Source organism: Asparagus officinalis, chromosome 2 (genome assembly GCF_001876935.1).
Source record: "Asparagus officinalis chromosome 2, Aspof.V1, whole genome shotgun sequence".
Taxonomy (NCBI): Eukaryota; Viridiplantae; Streptophyta; class Magnoliopsida; order Asparagales; family Asparagaceae; genus Asparagus; species Asparagus officinalis.
Window position 1 is genome coordinate 2,541,657 of NC_033795.1, and position 11,891 is coordinate 2,553,547.

Genomic DNA, 11,891 nt, shown 5'->3' on the forward strand with positions numbered 1-11,891 from the left:
CTTAATGATGTTAGTTTTGAAAGGTTAGATTTAAGTAAGAAAAGTTCACTGGGGTTAAATCAAAATTTTTTAAGTTGAGATAGATTATATACAAAAGTTGGCAGAGATTTACTCAGTCTTAAATAGTTTTGCCGAGGGAGGGGGGAGGGGGTTGTCATGCCCTCCATAGTTGAGAGTGGAGTTTTCTAAAATTAACTCTTAAATAAAAGCACAACTTAAGGTACATGTGATATTAATTTTATAATAATAGAGTTTATAGCAAGTCTATCACTCAATGAATTGGTTTGGGTTACCCGTCTTTAAATTTATCCTACACATTAACTCTAAAAATCTTTTGCTATAGGAATCTCTAAGAAAATTTTAATATTTATTTGGGATGGGTATATCATCGTTCTGATTTCCCTTGTCTTTTATAATTTGTAATAAATTATTTGACAAAGTAAATTAAGTTATCATTTTATATTGCTCACATTCTTTTAAGTTTATGAAGCCCATAGCTTGGATATGACTATTATTGCAGATATTGTGTTCTTCTAACCTATTAAGCTAAATTTTTTAATGTTGTTTGACATTGGATAGATATAAATTATTTTATTAAAATACAATCAATAGGAGTGCATAATATGTACAAATCATTCTCAGACTATATTTTATAATTTTCTGAAATCAGAGAGTAATTGTTTTGATAGATCAATTAGTATTTGAGAAGATGTAAAAAAGTACAACATCAGCTTTTAGAATTGATCACATAATATATATTTTCTTTCTTGATTAAATTTGCACATTCTAACTTAGAAAATTATAGAAAAATTTTATTGAAAAAAGTATTTATAATATTCGATTGCCAGATAAACAACAGGTGTAAGTGATTTTTTTATAACTGAACAAAATCCTTAATGACTAGATAAAACCTACCATTTTCCTTAATGAACTCAAGAATTTATTTTTTATTTATAATAATAGGTTTTTTTCATATTGGTCCCTTACATCATTAATATTTTAAAACTATACATTCAAATTACTATTTAATCTTAAATTAAAAACATTTTAAGACTTTAAACATCACTATTTCTCTAAAAGTCAAAATGTTAAAATCACACATGAAAATATCTGAAAGAAGTTAATATATTACAATAATTATAAAGTTTTTTTACAACCATATTATAGTAAATAAATAAACTTACAATAAATAATTATAATACTTGACCATGTGTGGACGCATTCCACATAATATTAACAAGGGTTTTTCTATAGAGTGCTCATGGGTGAGCATCTCCAACAGCTTCCTCATTTTCCACTTTTGTAGAATTTAGTTAGATTTTTGGTCTAATAGATTCCCCATCTCATTCCCCAAAATAGGGATGGAGGAGAAAAAAAAATAGGGAAGTTTCTCAAATCTACAGCATTCTTTAAATTTTTGGAGGAAAAAGGGGATTTTTCAAAAAGGGGAAGCTGTTGGAGTTAGTGTAAAAATAATTTAAAGAATATGATTTTTGCTTCTCCATTTTGAAATTTTTTTTGAAGAAACGGTTAGAGATGCCCTAAGAGAGGAGAGAGATAGAGAAATAATTGAGGAGAGGATCTCAATGCAAATCAGAGGGCCCCGCTTCAATCATCCCTTTCTCTCTCTCTCCTCTTATATAAAGTGCCGATGGACACTCTATAAAAAAAAACCCTATTAACAAACATAGAACAGCGTTCATCTCAACCCGTAAGGCTCAAAAAAAGTGCCCAAATTTCCCCCCAAAAATTAAAAGGAGAGGAGAGAGATGAGGAGATTCGATCCATGGCCGGTGTTCTTCAAGAGGGAGTGGAATCGCAACTGGCCTTTCCTCACCGGATTCGCCATCACCGGTGCCCTAATCACCAAATTCACCGCCGGCCTCACCGGTAAAATTCAAAATCCCCAATTTTGCTCCAAAAATGACCCCCTGATTTTTTTATTCTTTTATGACCTCATCCATTGCTGATTTCTTCGTTTCTATTGCAGAGGAGGACGCCAAGAACTCTCGCTTCGTCCAGGAGCACAATAGGTCTTTTCCTCTCTCTGAAACCCTAGATTTGTCCCCCTTTTTCTCTTAATTCATAAAAAGAATTCATCTTTTAGATGTTTCTGCTTCTCGACCTTCTGAATTTTTCATTTTGAGAAGGAAAAATTGCAGATAACCCCTTTCGCCTTTTGAATTGGGATGTTTTAAGTGCTACTGAAATAATTGAGAGGTGATAGGAATATATATAAGAGGAATTGTCTGCAATTTACCCTTGTAATTATGGTGGATGCATTTTCACTGGGCTTGCTATGAGTGAAACAAAAGCATTGTTTTAGCTTTTCATGTCCTATCTATTCTTTCAAATGACAATCAAGCCCTATTTTTTCTCAGGTGAAAATTACTTGGAGGTGAAACAGCTATCCTTCATAACGAGGTGCAACAATTTAGGTACTTACTTGAGCGCTTGCGGATGCGGTCATGTTATAACCTTGATACTGACGGCTTACAACCATTTTTATATTTCAGTTTTATATGATTTGAAGTTCTTTTTGCTTTTAGTGGGATGCTTGGTATAACTAATGCGAGGTTTTAAATATTGGATATCGAGGAAATATAGGACAACCACAATCCATTTCGGCCTGTGGATGTCAAGATATGCAGTATATATCGGAGTGCCATATTTGACAATGTGCATATATAATATAATGTCCTAAAATGTAATTTAACATACCGAATGAAATCTAAACATAAATAAAATGTGTTTAGGCTCACTATCCAATTGTAGAAATTTACTAAGGGAACAAAGCCTACTATAACTCTAGAATTTGCTTAAAAACTTCATAGGACTAGAATTTTTGCCAAAAACATCAAAGAAATTTAAAAAAAAACTACATTATTTTGTGACAAGCCATATGAAAAGACATATCAGCTGGGTTACGCCCAAAAATTGTCAAAAAACTATAAGGGATATCGAGACCATATCATTTTGTGGCAAGCCTTATAAAAGGATATATTTGCCAATATATCAGCTATACTGGGGATATTTAAAACAATGAACTCATGTAGAAAATTGCATGTTGGAGGCTAAAAGAGATTGAGAACAAGAAAATAGTTAGAAAGGTTTTTGTCTTCTTAGTTGCTTCCTACTTTGCATCTTTGGATGCGCTTGTGGTTATAATCATCAGTATAACATTACTGTTTAATGATCTATCATTCGTAGTATATGTTCCATTGCTTTCGTGTTTGAATGACATTTTGCTTGGGGCGGGTGATATCCTTGTTGGTGCAAGGTCCATCTTCATAGATGAATTTTTCAAGCCCTAGGCCAGTGAGCTCATTGGCATATCATGAGCCATGGGACCGATTGAGTGTAACGCGGCGTCTAGCCATGATGATGAGAGTGATGGAGGCTCTCAATGGTAATGGAGTTGAGTTCGACCGCCTTGAGGATGCAACTGACGTAGTACACTTGTTTCTGGACGTTCTCTTCTTTTCAAACTAGGACTGAGCTCACAGATTCTACTGAGAGGGCTAGGTAGAGATAGAGTTGTTCCCGTTGAATGGGTCTGGTCAATAAGGGTTTGAAGGTCAGTTACTTCTTGAGCTCTGTAAAAGTGTTGCTACGCTCTATTATCCACCGAATGTCATCTTTGTGTCCCTAAGCCCCTCTAAGTACTTTGAAGAAGGGAAGACTACTTTCATCCGACTTAGAGAGAAAACGGCTCAAAGCCACTACCCTTCCGTTCAACTTTTGGATGTTCCTCATAATGTGAGGCTCAAACATCCCTTCAATGGTAGTATCTTCTCCGGATTGACCTCTATTCCTCATTAAGTTATCATGAATCTGAAGAATTTGCCTTCGGACCTCAAAGTTGCACTTTGTAGGGTTGAGCTTCATCTGATATCGACGGAGGATGAATGTTTCTTTGAGATCCGCTCATTCGCCACATGAGAGTCAATCTATATGGACTTCACCTATATATCATCTACCTACGCCTCTACATTGTGATCGGATTGATCTTTAAAGTTCTTGTTGATTAACCTCTGGTAGGTTGCTTCTGCATTCTTGAGACCAAATGACATCACTTTATAATAATAAGTACCTTGATTTGTGATGAAAGAGGTTTTTTCTTTATCACATTTCACCATTTTTATCTTGTTATAACCTGAGAAGGCGTCCATGCAGCTGAGCATTTCATGGCTGGCGCTCTCGTCAACCAGTTGGTCGATTGGGGGGGGGTACTTGACCTTGAGACATGCTTTGTTGAGGTTAGTGAAGTTGATGCATTCTCCAATTGCTATTAGCCTTTTTAACTGGCAACACATTCGCTAGGCATTCTGGATATTAGACTTCTCAAATGACGTTGTCTTTTAGCATTTATTTGACTTCTATACCTGTCTTCTATCTCTTTGGCCCAAGATGCATTTTCTTCTGTCGGACCGACTTACTGTGTTGGTCGATAAATAGCTCATAGGCTATCACTTCGGGGACGATTCCTGGTATATTGACAGGTCCCTAGGCAAAAACATCCGCGTTGGTGCGAAGGAACATAATAATTGCTCCTTGCTGCGACTCGGTTAACTCTAACTCGATTTTAACCTTTTTGGTTTTATTGGGGTCGAGTTGAATTTATTCCATTTTTCCACTGGAGTGGTTCGTCCCCTTTCTTCATCTTTTTGTGGGTAGGTTTAGGATTTCTTGATTGACAGTCTCGTAGGTTCTTTTACCTTTCATAGAGAGCAGATAGAATGATCTGACTTCTTATTGATTACTCTGTACAAGGCTAAGTCCTTAGGGAGTTTAGAATTTCATTATTTGATGGTAAGTGGAGGGAACAACTTAGAGGTTGTTCGAGAAAGCTCTTCCAAGGATACGTTATAAGCTGACTTAACGTCCCTCATAATGTATTGTATCTGAATCATGGACCGGCGAGGGTAATAACCAAGTATCATAGTTAGGATGATTAATCATTCTGGTCAATCTGAGTGCCCCGAGAAGCCTACAAGAGAACTCGGTTAGGGTTGCAGCTCTGATTTGTCAACCCTCATTTGGTTGAATGTGTTCATGAACAAAATATCTGCTGGACTTATTGTATCCTGCATGATCCTCTTGATTTGGAGCCTATTGATTGTGCAGAGATGATAGGATCGTCATGAGGTGTCATTACACCTTTCAGGTTAGCATTGCTGAAGGAGATAGGTTGATCCACCTTGAGCTTCTTGTCACATAAATTTACCTGAAGGGCTCGTCGGGCATACCTCTTTTGAGCATTCTTCGATATTCCTTCTGCTGCTTCCTACCGTTGATGGTGTTGATAGTGTTTTTGTCATTGGCTTTTAGCTGACTTTTGCGCCTCGAACGAGGTGATCTAGATCTTGACCTCCGATTTATCTAAGACTGGTCCCTCCTTGTTGTGGTTGTCGAGGAATTTCTTTAACAACTCTTGTTGAATGACGTCCTCAATGTTTCTGTAGGACTCTCCAATCATTGGTATCGTGGTCGTGTTCCCTGTGATAGCGACAATATTATCGGAGGTCTCTCTTGTTGGGGTTTGAAATCATACAAGGCAGAGGTTTAGTAAGATGTCCCTCCTAGATCAGATGCAATGTCTGCAAGATGAGGGTGTTGACGGGGCGAGCGCCAGTTTCCTTGTTGCGTCCCTTCTCTGATATCTCCTATCAACGTAGCCGAATCTTAGCTTAGGCTTGGACCGGTCGGTTTCAGCCTTCTTTCCTTAGGAAGATTCGGTCTCAGCAATTTCCTATCGAGCCACCTTCTTATAGAGGCAGTTGTTCTCTGCGTCCATATGTGACTGAGCTCTAGCTAAGTTGGTCGAAGCTAACCATGAGATTCATGATGAGTGAGTTGGATAGTTTGTTTGGCTTAACTGTCGCCAAAATTAGCTAGCTAATGCTACACTTGGGACTCTTCACTTAGTGTACACTCCTAATTCTCTCTGTCTTCCCAAAGTGGGACTCTATTTGGGGGTGTCAAAACACATTACCTTAAATATGTGACATGCTCGTCGCAACATGATAATGACTCATCCTAGTATTAGCGCCTGACAACGAGGACTCTAGAGGTGGCGCTTGAGGGTTCTAGAGGTGGCTCACTCTATGCTCATGCAATTAACATTTAGCGCTGCATAACACTAAGCTCTACATTTTCGAATGGCTAATTACTTTGATACCATTTTTCACGTCTAGGGCCCGTGAGCTCGTTTGCGCATAGAAAGATGTGGGATCCACTAAGTGTAACATGTTCGCCTCAAACTATTGCCAAAATGGGCTAGTCAATGCTACACTTGAGCGGACTTAATATATAAACACTCCATGTTCTCTTTGTTCTCCCGATGTGGGACTATGTTTGGGGTATCACAGAACCCCTTCACATATTCCTTGATTATTACTTCTTGCAAAGCACTAGCTTCGGTGCCGAGTTTATCCTAGGTAATAAAAGATGTACCTATATTGCATTGACAACGTTGGTTCATTTTGTACAAGTGTAAATAAGTTGTGTATATCAAATTGGCGGAAAGGTTCTTGAACCTCAAGTAAAACAAAATCCGTCTGTATAGTATAGCATGTATTGTTATTATATTGTTCTATTTCAAAAACAGTGGCCCTTTCAAATCAGAAGGGTTTGTGATTCTTTAAACATTCATGATTAATTCTGGTACCAATCGTTCTTTGTATATGATCGTATTCCATGAATATGCCTAGGGGTTCCTCCGCAAGGTTCGTTCACGGAGGGTGAGTCAGGGCCTAAGATCAGACCGAAAGGCGTAGTCGATGGACAACAGGTGAATATTCCTGTACTACCCCTTGTTGGTCCTAAGGGACGAATGAGGCTAGGTTGGCCAAAAGATGGTTACGGTTCAAGGATGCAAGGTGACCTTGCTTTTTCAGGGTAAGAAGGGGTAGAGGAAATACCTCGAGCTAATCTCTACGCATTTCACCACTCCATCGGAAATTCCCTCTACCCCTACCGTACTCCGGCTTTGTAGTTTCCACCGCATGTCCAGGGTTGAGCCTTGGGATTTGACGGTGGACTTGTAAAGCCACCTACAAACGCTTTACGCCCAATCATTCCGGATAATGCTTGCATCCTTTGTCTTACCGCGACTACTGGCATAGAGTTAGCAAATGCTTATTTCTCAGATACTGGCATTGCTACTTTTCTAAGAAAAGATTGAGTCACTAACATTAAACCTCTTATTGCTTAAATATAAAGGTATCCCAAGCTTCTGATATTGCTATTCGTTCATTTTCCTCTTCTTTTTCTTTGTTTGCTTTCTCCTTTTCTTTTGTCTCCTCAAAATGAGAAATTTATAATTCTGGATCTCCCCCAATCAGCCTATTGATGTTTTAGTACCCATAACTCTTAGGTAGACTTGGGCAGAATAGCAAAGCAAGTACAAGTATTAGTAGCATAGCAAAAATGTGTTCCTTGATACATCATTATGCATTGCATCAGTCTTTCTAGTAGTTATCCTTAATTCTCTCATCTCTTGAACTTCTTTAGCATTTTCCCGATCCAAAAATGCTATCATTTTGGAAAAATTTGGATTGTGTGATACATTAAGATTCAATCTACACCTCCCCTAAAAAATTTCTATTGAATTTGTTATTCATTGGATATAGTAATATTATTATCTTATTTAGAATGTAGTATTCCTAGTACTTTATTTCTTTCTCTCAATTGAAGAAATAATTGGAAAATAAGTACAAAAATGAGTAATAAAGACTGGTACGATTCAATTCAACATTTAGTTCATTCGGGTTTGATTGTGTTATACACCAGTAGACCTAGCTGTAAACGATGGATACTAGGCGCTGTGCGTATCGACCAGTGCAGTGTTGTAGCTAACGCGCTAAGTATCCCGATTGGAGAGTACGTTCACAAGAATGAAACTCAAAGGAATTGACAGGGGCTCGCACAAGCAGTGGAGCATGTGGTTTAATTTGATGCAAAGATAGGATCCCACATGATAGCTTTCTGATTCGTTTACTGTTTGTGAATTGATATTGCTTAGAAATAATATTCCACCTATAATCTTCGAGGAGATGGGTCCTTTTTTTGGATGATAAATAACCTACTTCACTCAGTGGTTAGAGTATTACTTTCATATGGCAGGAGTCATTGGTTCAAATCCAATAGTAGGTAGAACTTATTAGATACCAGAGTTAATGATATGTAATAAGTTTTTCTACCCATCTTCTTTTTTCGTTGTATCATCTAGAGTTCAATTAGCGGAGATAATCATTAAGTCCTCTTTTCGGACAGCACATACAAAGAGACCCCCCAACAATCAAGTTTTTAGTGAACCTCTGAAAGTCTGAAAGATATATATTTTATTTATGATTAGTTTACTTTTTCCTATCCCCCATCTATCTATTTTTGTTAGTTATTCACTAGAGCAATTATGATATTGAAGTCGATCCGGGGCAAGTGTTCAGATCTATTATGACATAACGATTATGTGCCTAACGGACCTTTTTGTGTAAAATCTTTTCACGGCGTGATGAAGAAATTATTTTTTTGGAAGCGAGCCTAGCATATTTCTATCTGAATATAGAAGTGCCCCTATGAATCTACATCCGTCTTTAGTTTCACCGCTTGTTTCGTCTGGTTCAATAATACCACTTATCCTAGTGAATTATACGAACCCACCGGACTAGAAGCTTCTTAAGCTCAAGCATTTACTTTCTTAGTTAGAGACCAACATCTTGAGGCCAACGTGGGATCTGCCCAGGGACCTACCGGTTTAGGTAAATATCTAATGTGTTCCCCCACTAGAGAGGTCAGCGTAGTCGGTTCGGACCTCCACTTAGTTTCACCCAAGCTTCATCTTGGTCATGGATAGATCACCTAGGTTCGGGTCGAGGAGGTAGGGTGGTAGTTAGTCAGATCTAGTATGGATCGTACATGGACGATTGTTGGAGTTGGCGGCTCTCCTAGGGTCCCCATCATTTGGGATCCTTGGGATAACCCACAAATTTTTTCAATTTTGTTTTGTAATGTACCTATATTGCATTGACAACTTTGGTTCATTTTGTACGAATGTAAATAAGTTATGTATACATCGAATTTCATGATTCATGAGCTATCACCTACAGATTTTGTCAATTTTTGGTTGTTTTGAATGAAAGTAAATTTATTATGCGTAATCAAAACTGCGGTTTCTGGGCTATAGTTCACTTTTTTTGTCAATTTTGGTTTGTTCTGAACAAACATAAATAACTTGTATGTATGTCAAAATTCGTGATGTTAATGAGCTATAACCCATGATTTTTGTCAATTTTGATTTGTTCCAAACAATAGTAAATTTAGTATGAAATTTGCGATTTTAACCCACAAAATTTTTAATTTCGGTTATTTTCAAACGAAAATAAATTTATTATGTATACACTAAAATTCGCTTCATGAACTATAACTGACAATTTCTGTCAATTAGTTCATTTCCAACTAGAGTGTAATTTGATTTGATAGGCTATAATCCATTTTTTTGTCAATTTTGGTTCGTTTCATATGAATATAAATTAAGTATGTTTACATCAAAATTTGCGATATTCATGTGTTATAACCCACCATTTTTGTCAATTTTGATTCGTCTTGAATGAAAATAAATTCATTATTCATACATCAAAATTTGCAATTTTCATAAGATAGAAGCCACGATTTTTTGACAATTTTGCTTCGTTTTGAATGAATATAAAATTATAAATAAATTATGTGTACATTGGAATTCGCGAATTTAATGAGCTATAACCCATAAATTTTGTCAATTTTAGCTCGTTTTGAACGAAAGTTAGTTTATTATTTGTACATCAAAATTTGCGATTTTCATGTGCTATATATAACCCACAAATTTTGACAATGTTAGTTTGTTTTGAACGAATATAAAATAGATTATGTATAAATCAAAATTCACGATTGATTATGTTTCTGTATCCTTACACTGATCAACATCCTGTCATCATTTTCTAATATTTCCCTTTTATTCTTCTCACCAATAGCTTCCTGGTTTTGTTCTATGATAAGCTCTAAGATACTGCTAGTACATTTTCTTCTCAGCCACGGTGCTGCAGTTTCCCAGTTACAGCACACTTTTTTTGACTAACACATTCTTCTTTTGTCACAATTCTATTCACCTAAAGTATTGTGAAGGCTATTGAAAATGATCTGTGCACGGCTTGTTGTAACTCATCTGGACCACTATATTCATCCTTTGGGAAATAATTACTGTCCTTTTCTTTTTCTCCTTCTGTATTTGTCTATTGTTATCTTCTAATATTCTTATATTCTTATATTGGAGGATTAAGATTGACGGGAAGTGGATTGTGATGTTCGTTTGACATTGTGTGAAGATAAAGTGCTAGAACCATATTTTTAGTTTGGCTTCAGTAGTTGAGTTCAATGGTGTCACTATGCATCATGGCTGAATTTTTCCGGGAAACTAATACCATGCTTCTTTTTGTAGGTGAAATTCGTTGGTTGATACGGTGTAATTGATGCATTGCTCTTCTTATTCCAGAGACACTCGTTGGTTTTCGGTTAATTTGTTCCATTAAACTAAAGACATGGTTTTGTTATGAAGTACTATAAATTTCATCATCTTTCTTGTTTAAATAAAGGCCAAACTATGGTTTGGGACTAGTGCTCCGCCTTCTAATGTCTCTGTTATGAATCGAAGAAGACAGTGAAACTAGCAATTTGTTCGCACCTATTTGAGATGTTATGTTTCCTGATTATGAATCGTCATTTGGAGGTCTCAATCTATTTCCTGAATTGCGAATAAATAACACCATCGGTTCCCTTTTTAGCGTACAAATCAGAACTATTGTTTTCTGACATGCATCACATTGCAATGAATGTATGTTTCTAATGTCGGATTTGGCTTGAAGTGCTGGTTCAGGCTGACAGATGCTCTCACACTTGTTCAGGAAATGATCTTCACTGCGATGTATTATCGCATTGCCTATGCTGTGTGCACTTTTTTCTGCAGTGCAGACTACTTTTGTCCCTCACTTGCATTGAACAGTCACCATAATGTAACTGTCCCATGAGTTCTGTCCCATGAGTTCTCTTCATTTTGTTGTGGTTCTAAAGTGTGAGTTGAAGGTAGAGACTCCTTGCAGTTATGTAGTTTGATGGGAAGGAGTTGGGAAAATAAAAATCCATTTGAAGGATTTTAATACAGGACATCCAAAATACATATATTCAATTGAAATAGTAAAGATGTATAATCATTAGTGGAAGCATCCAAAACACAAAATTAAATTAAAATAAAACAAAAAAAAAAGGTCATAGAAGAGCTACAATAAAATTCTCAATACCAACTTTATCATTAGAAGATCCTATAAGGGGAAAAAACAGAAATATATATCTTTGTATATCTATGTGCAAAAGCAGGGGATGAATAATCAGAAGGGAAGCTGGACCAATGGAAAGAATAGTACAAAGCTTATCATGGCCAACCGCGATGATCGTAGAGAGAGAGTCTGGTTGAAGTGGTGTGGAGTGCCGGGGCTGTTGGAGGAGGCAACACCTCCCGATCATCTTACGAAGGCTTTGGAGGAGAGACAGGGGGAGCCGATGGCTTACCCTCATTGTCAGGAGGCGGCGGCAAATTCCACGGAATAACTCCAGGTGGTGAGTTGTATGGTTTTCCGTTGATGTTTACAGTGCCATTTATTTTCAACTCGAAAGGTGGAGGCAGAGATGCTGATGAGGGATTTGGTGACTACTCAGCAGGCGGAGGTGGGGATTGTGATGGCTTCGTTGGCTCTGCAGGTGGAGGCGAGGGTGGTAGTGGGGACAGAGAGGGTGGCAGAGGCGGGAATTGAGAGGGCTTCGTTGGCGATATGATGGTGGAGGAGGCGAGCGTGGTAATGGTT

The 11,891-nt window shown here is 37.3% G+C and overlaps 1 protein-coding gene across 2 annotated transcripts; it reads left to right on the forward strand.

The window, feature by feature from the left end:
- On the forward strand, window positions 1,668-10,769 carry LOC109829894. 2 transcript variants are annotated; one of them, XM_020396978.1, is made up of 4 exons: window positions 1,671-1,890; window positions 1,991-2,033; window positions 2,382-2,438; window positions 10,475-10,769. In XM_020396978.1, the coding sequence occupies exons 1-3, from the start codon at window positions 1,770-1,772 to the stop codon at window positions 2,383-2,385; spliced, it is 168 nt and encodes a 55-aa protein (XP_020252567.1). In that variant the 5' UTR covers window positions 1,671-1,769; the 3' UTR covers window positions 2,386-2,438; window positions 10,475-10,769. The 2 variants fall into 2 exon arrangements, with proteins under 2 accessions (XP_020252568.1, XP_020252567.1); XM_020396979.1 differs by lacking the exon at window positions 2,382-2,438 and having other exon boundaries at window positions 1,668-1,890.

Coding starts and splice junctions, on each gene's coding strand:
- LOC109829894 (XM_020396979.1), top strand. CDS start 1,770: ATGAGGAGATTCGATCCATGGCCGGTGTTCTTCAAGAGGGAGTGGAAT. Junction 1,891..1,990: donor ATTCACCGCCGGCCTCACCG/GTAAAATTCAAA, acceptor TTTCTATTGCAG/AGGAGGACGCCAAGAACTCT.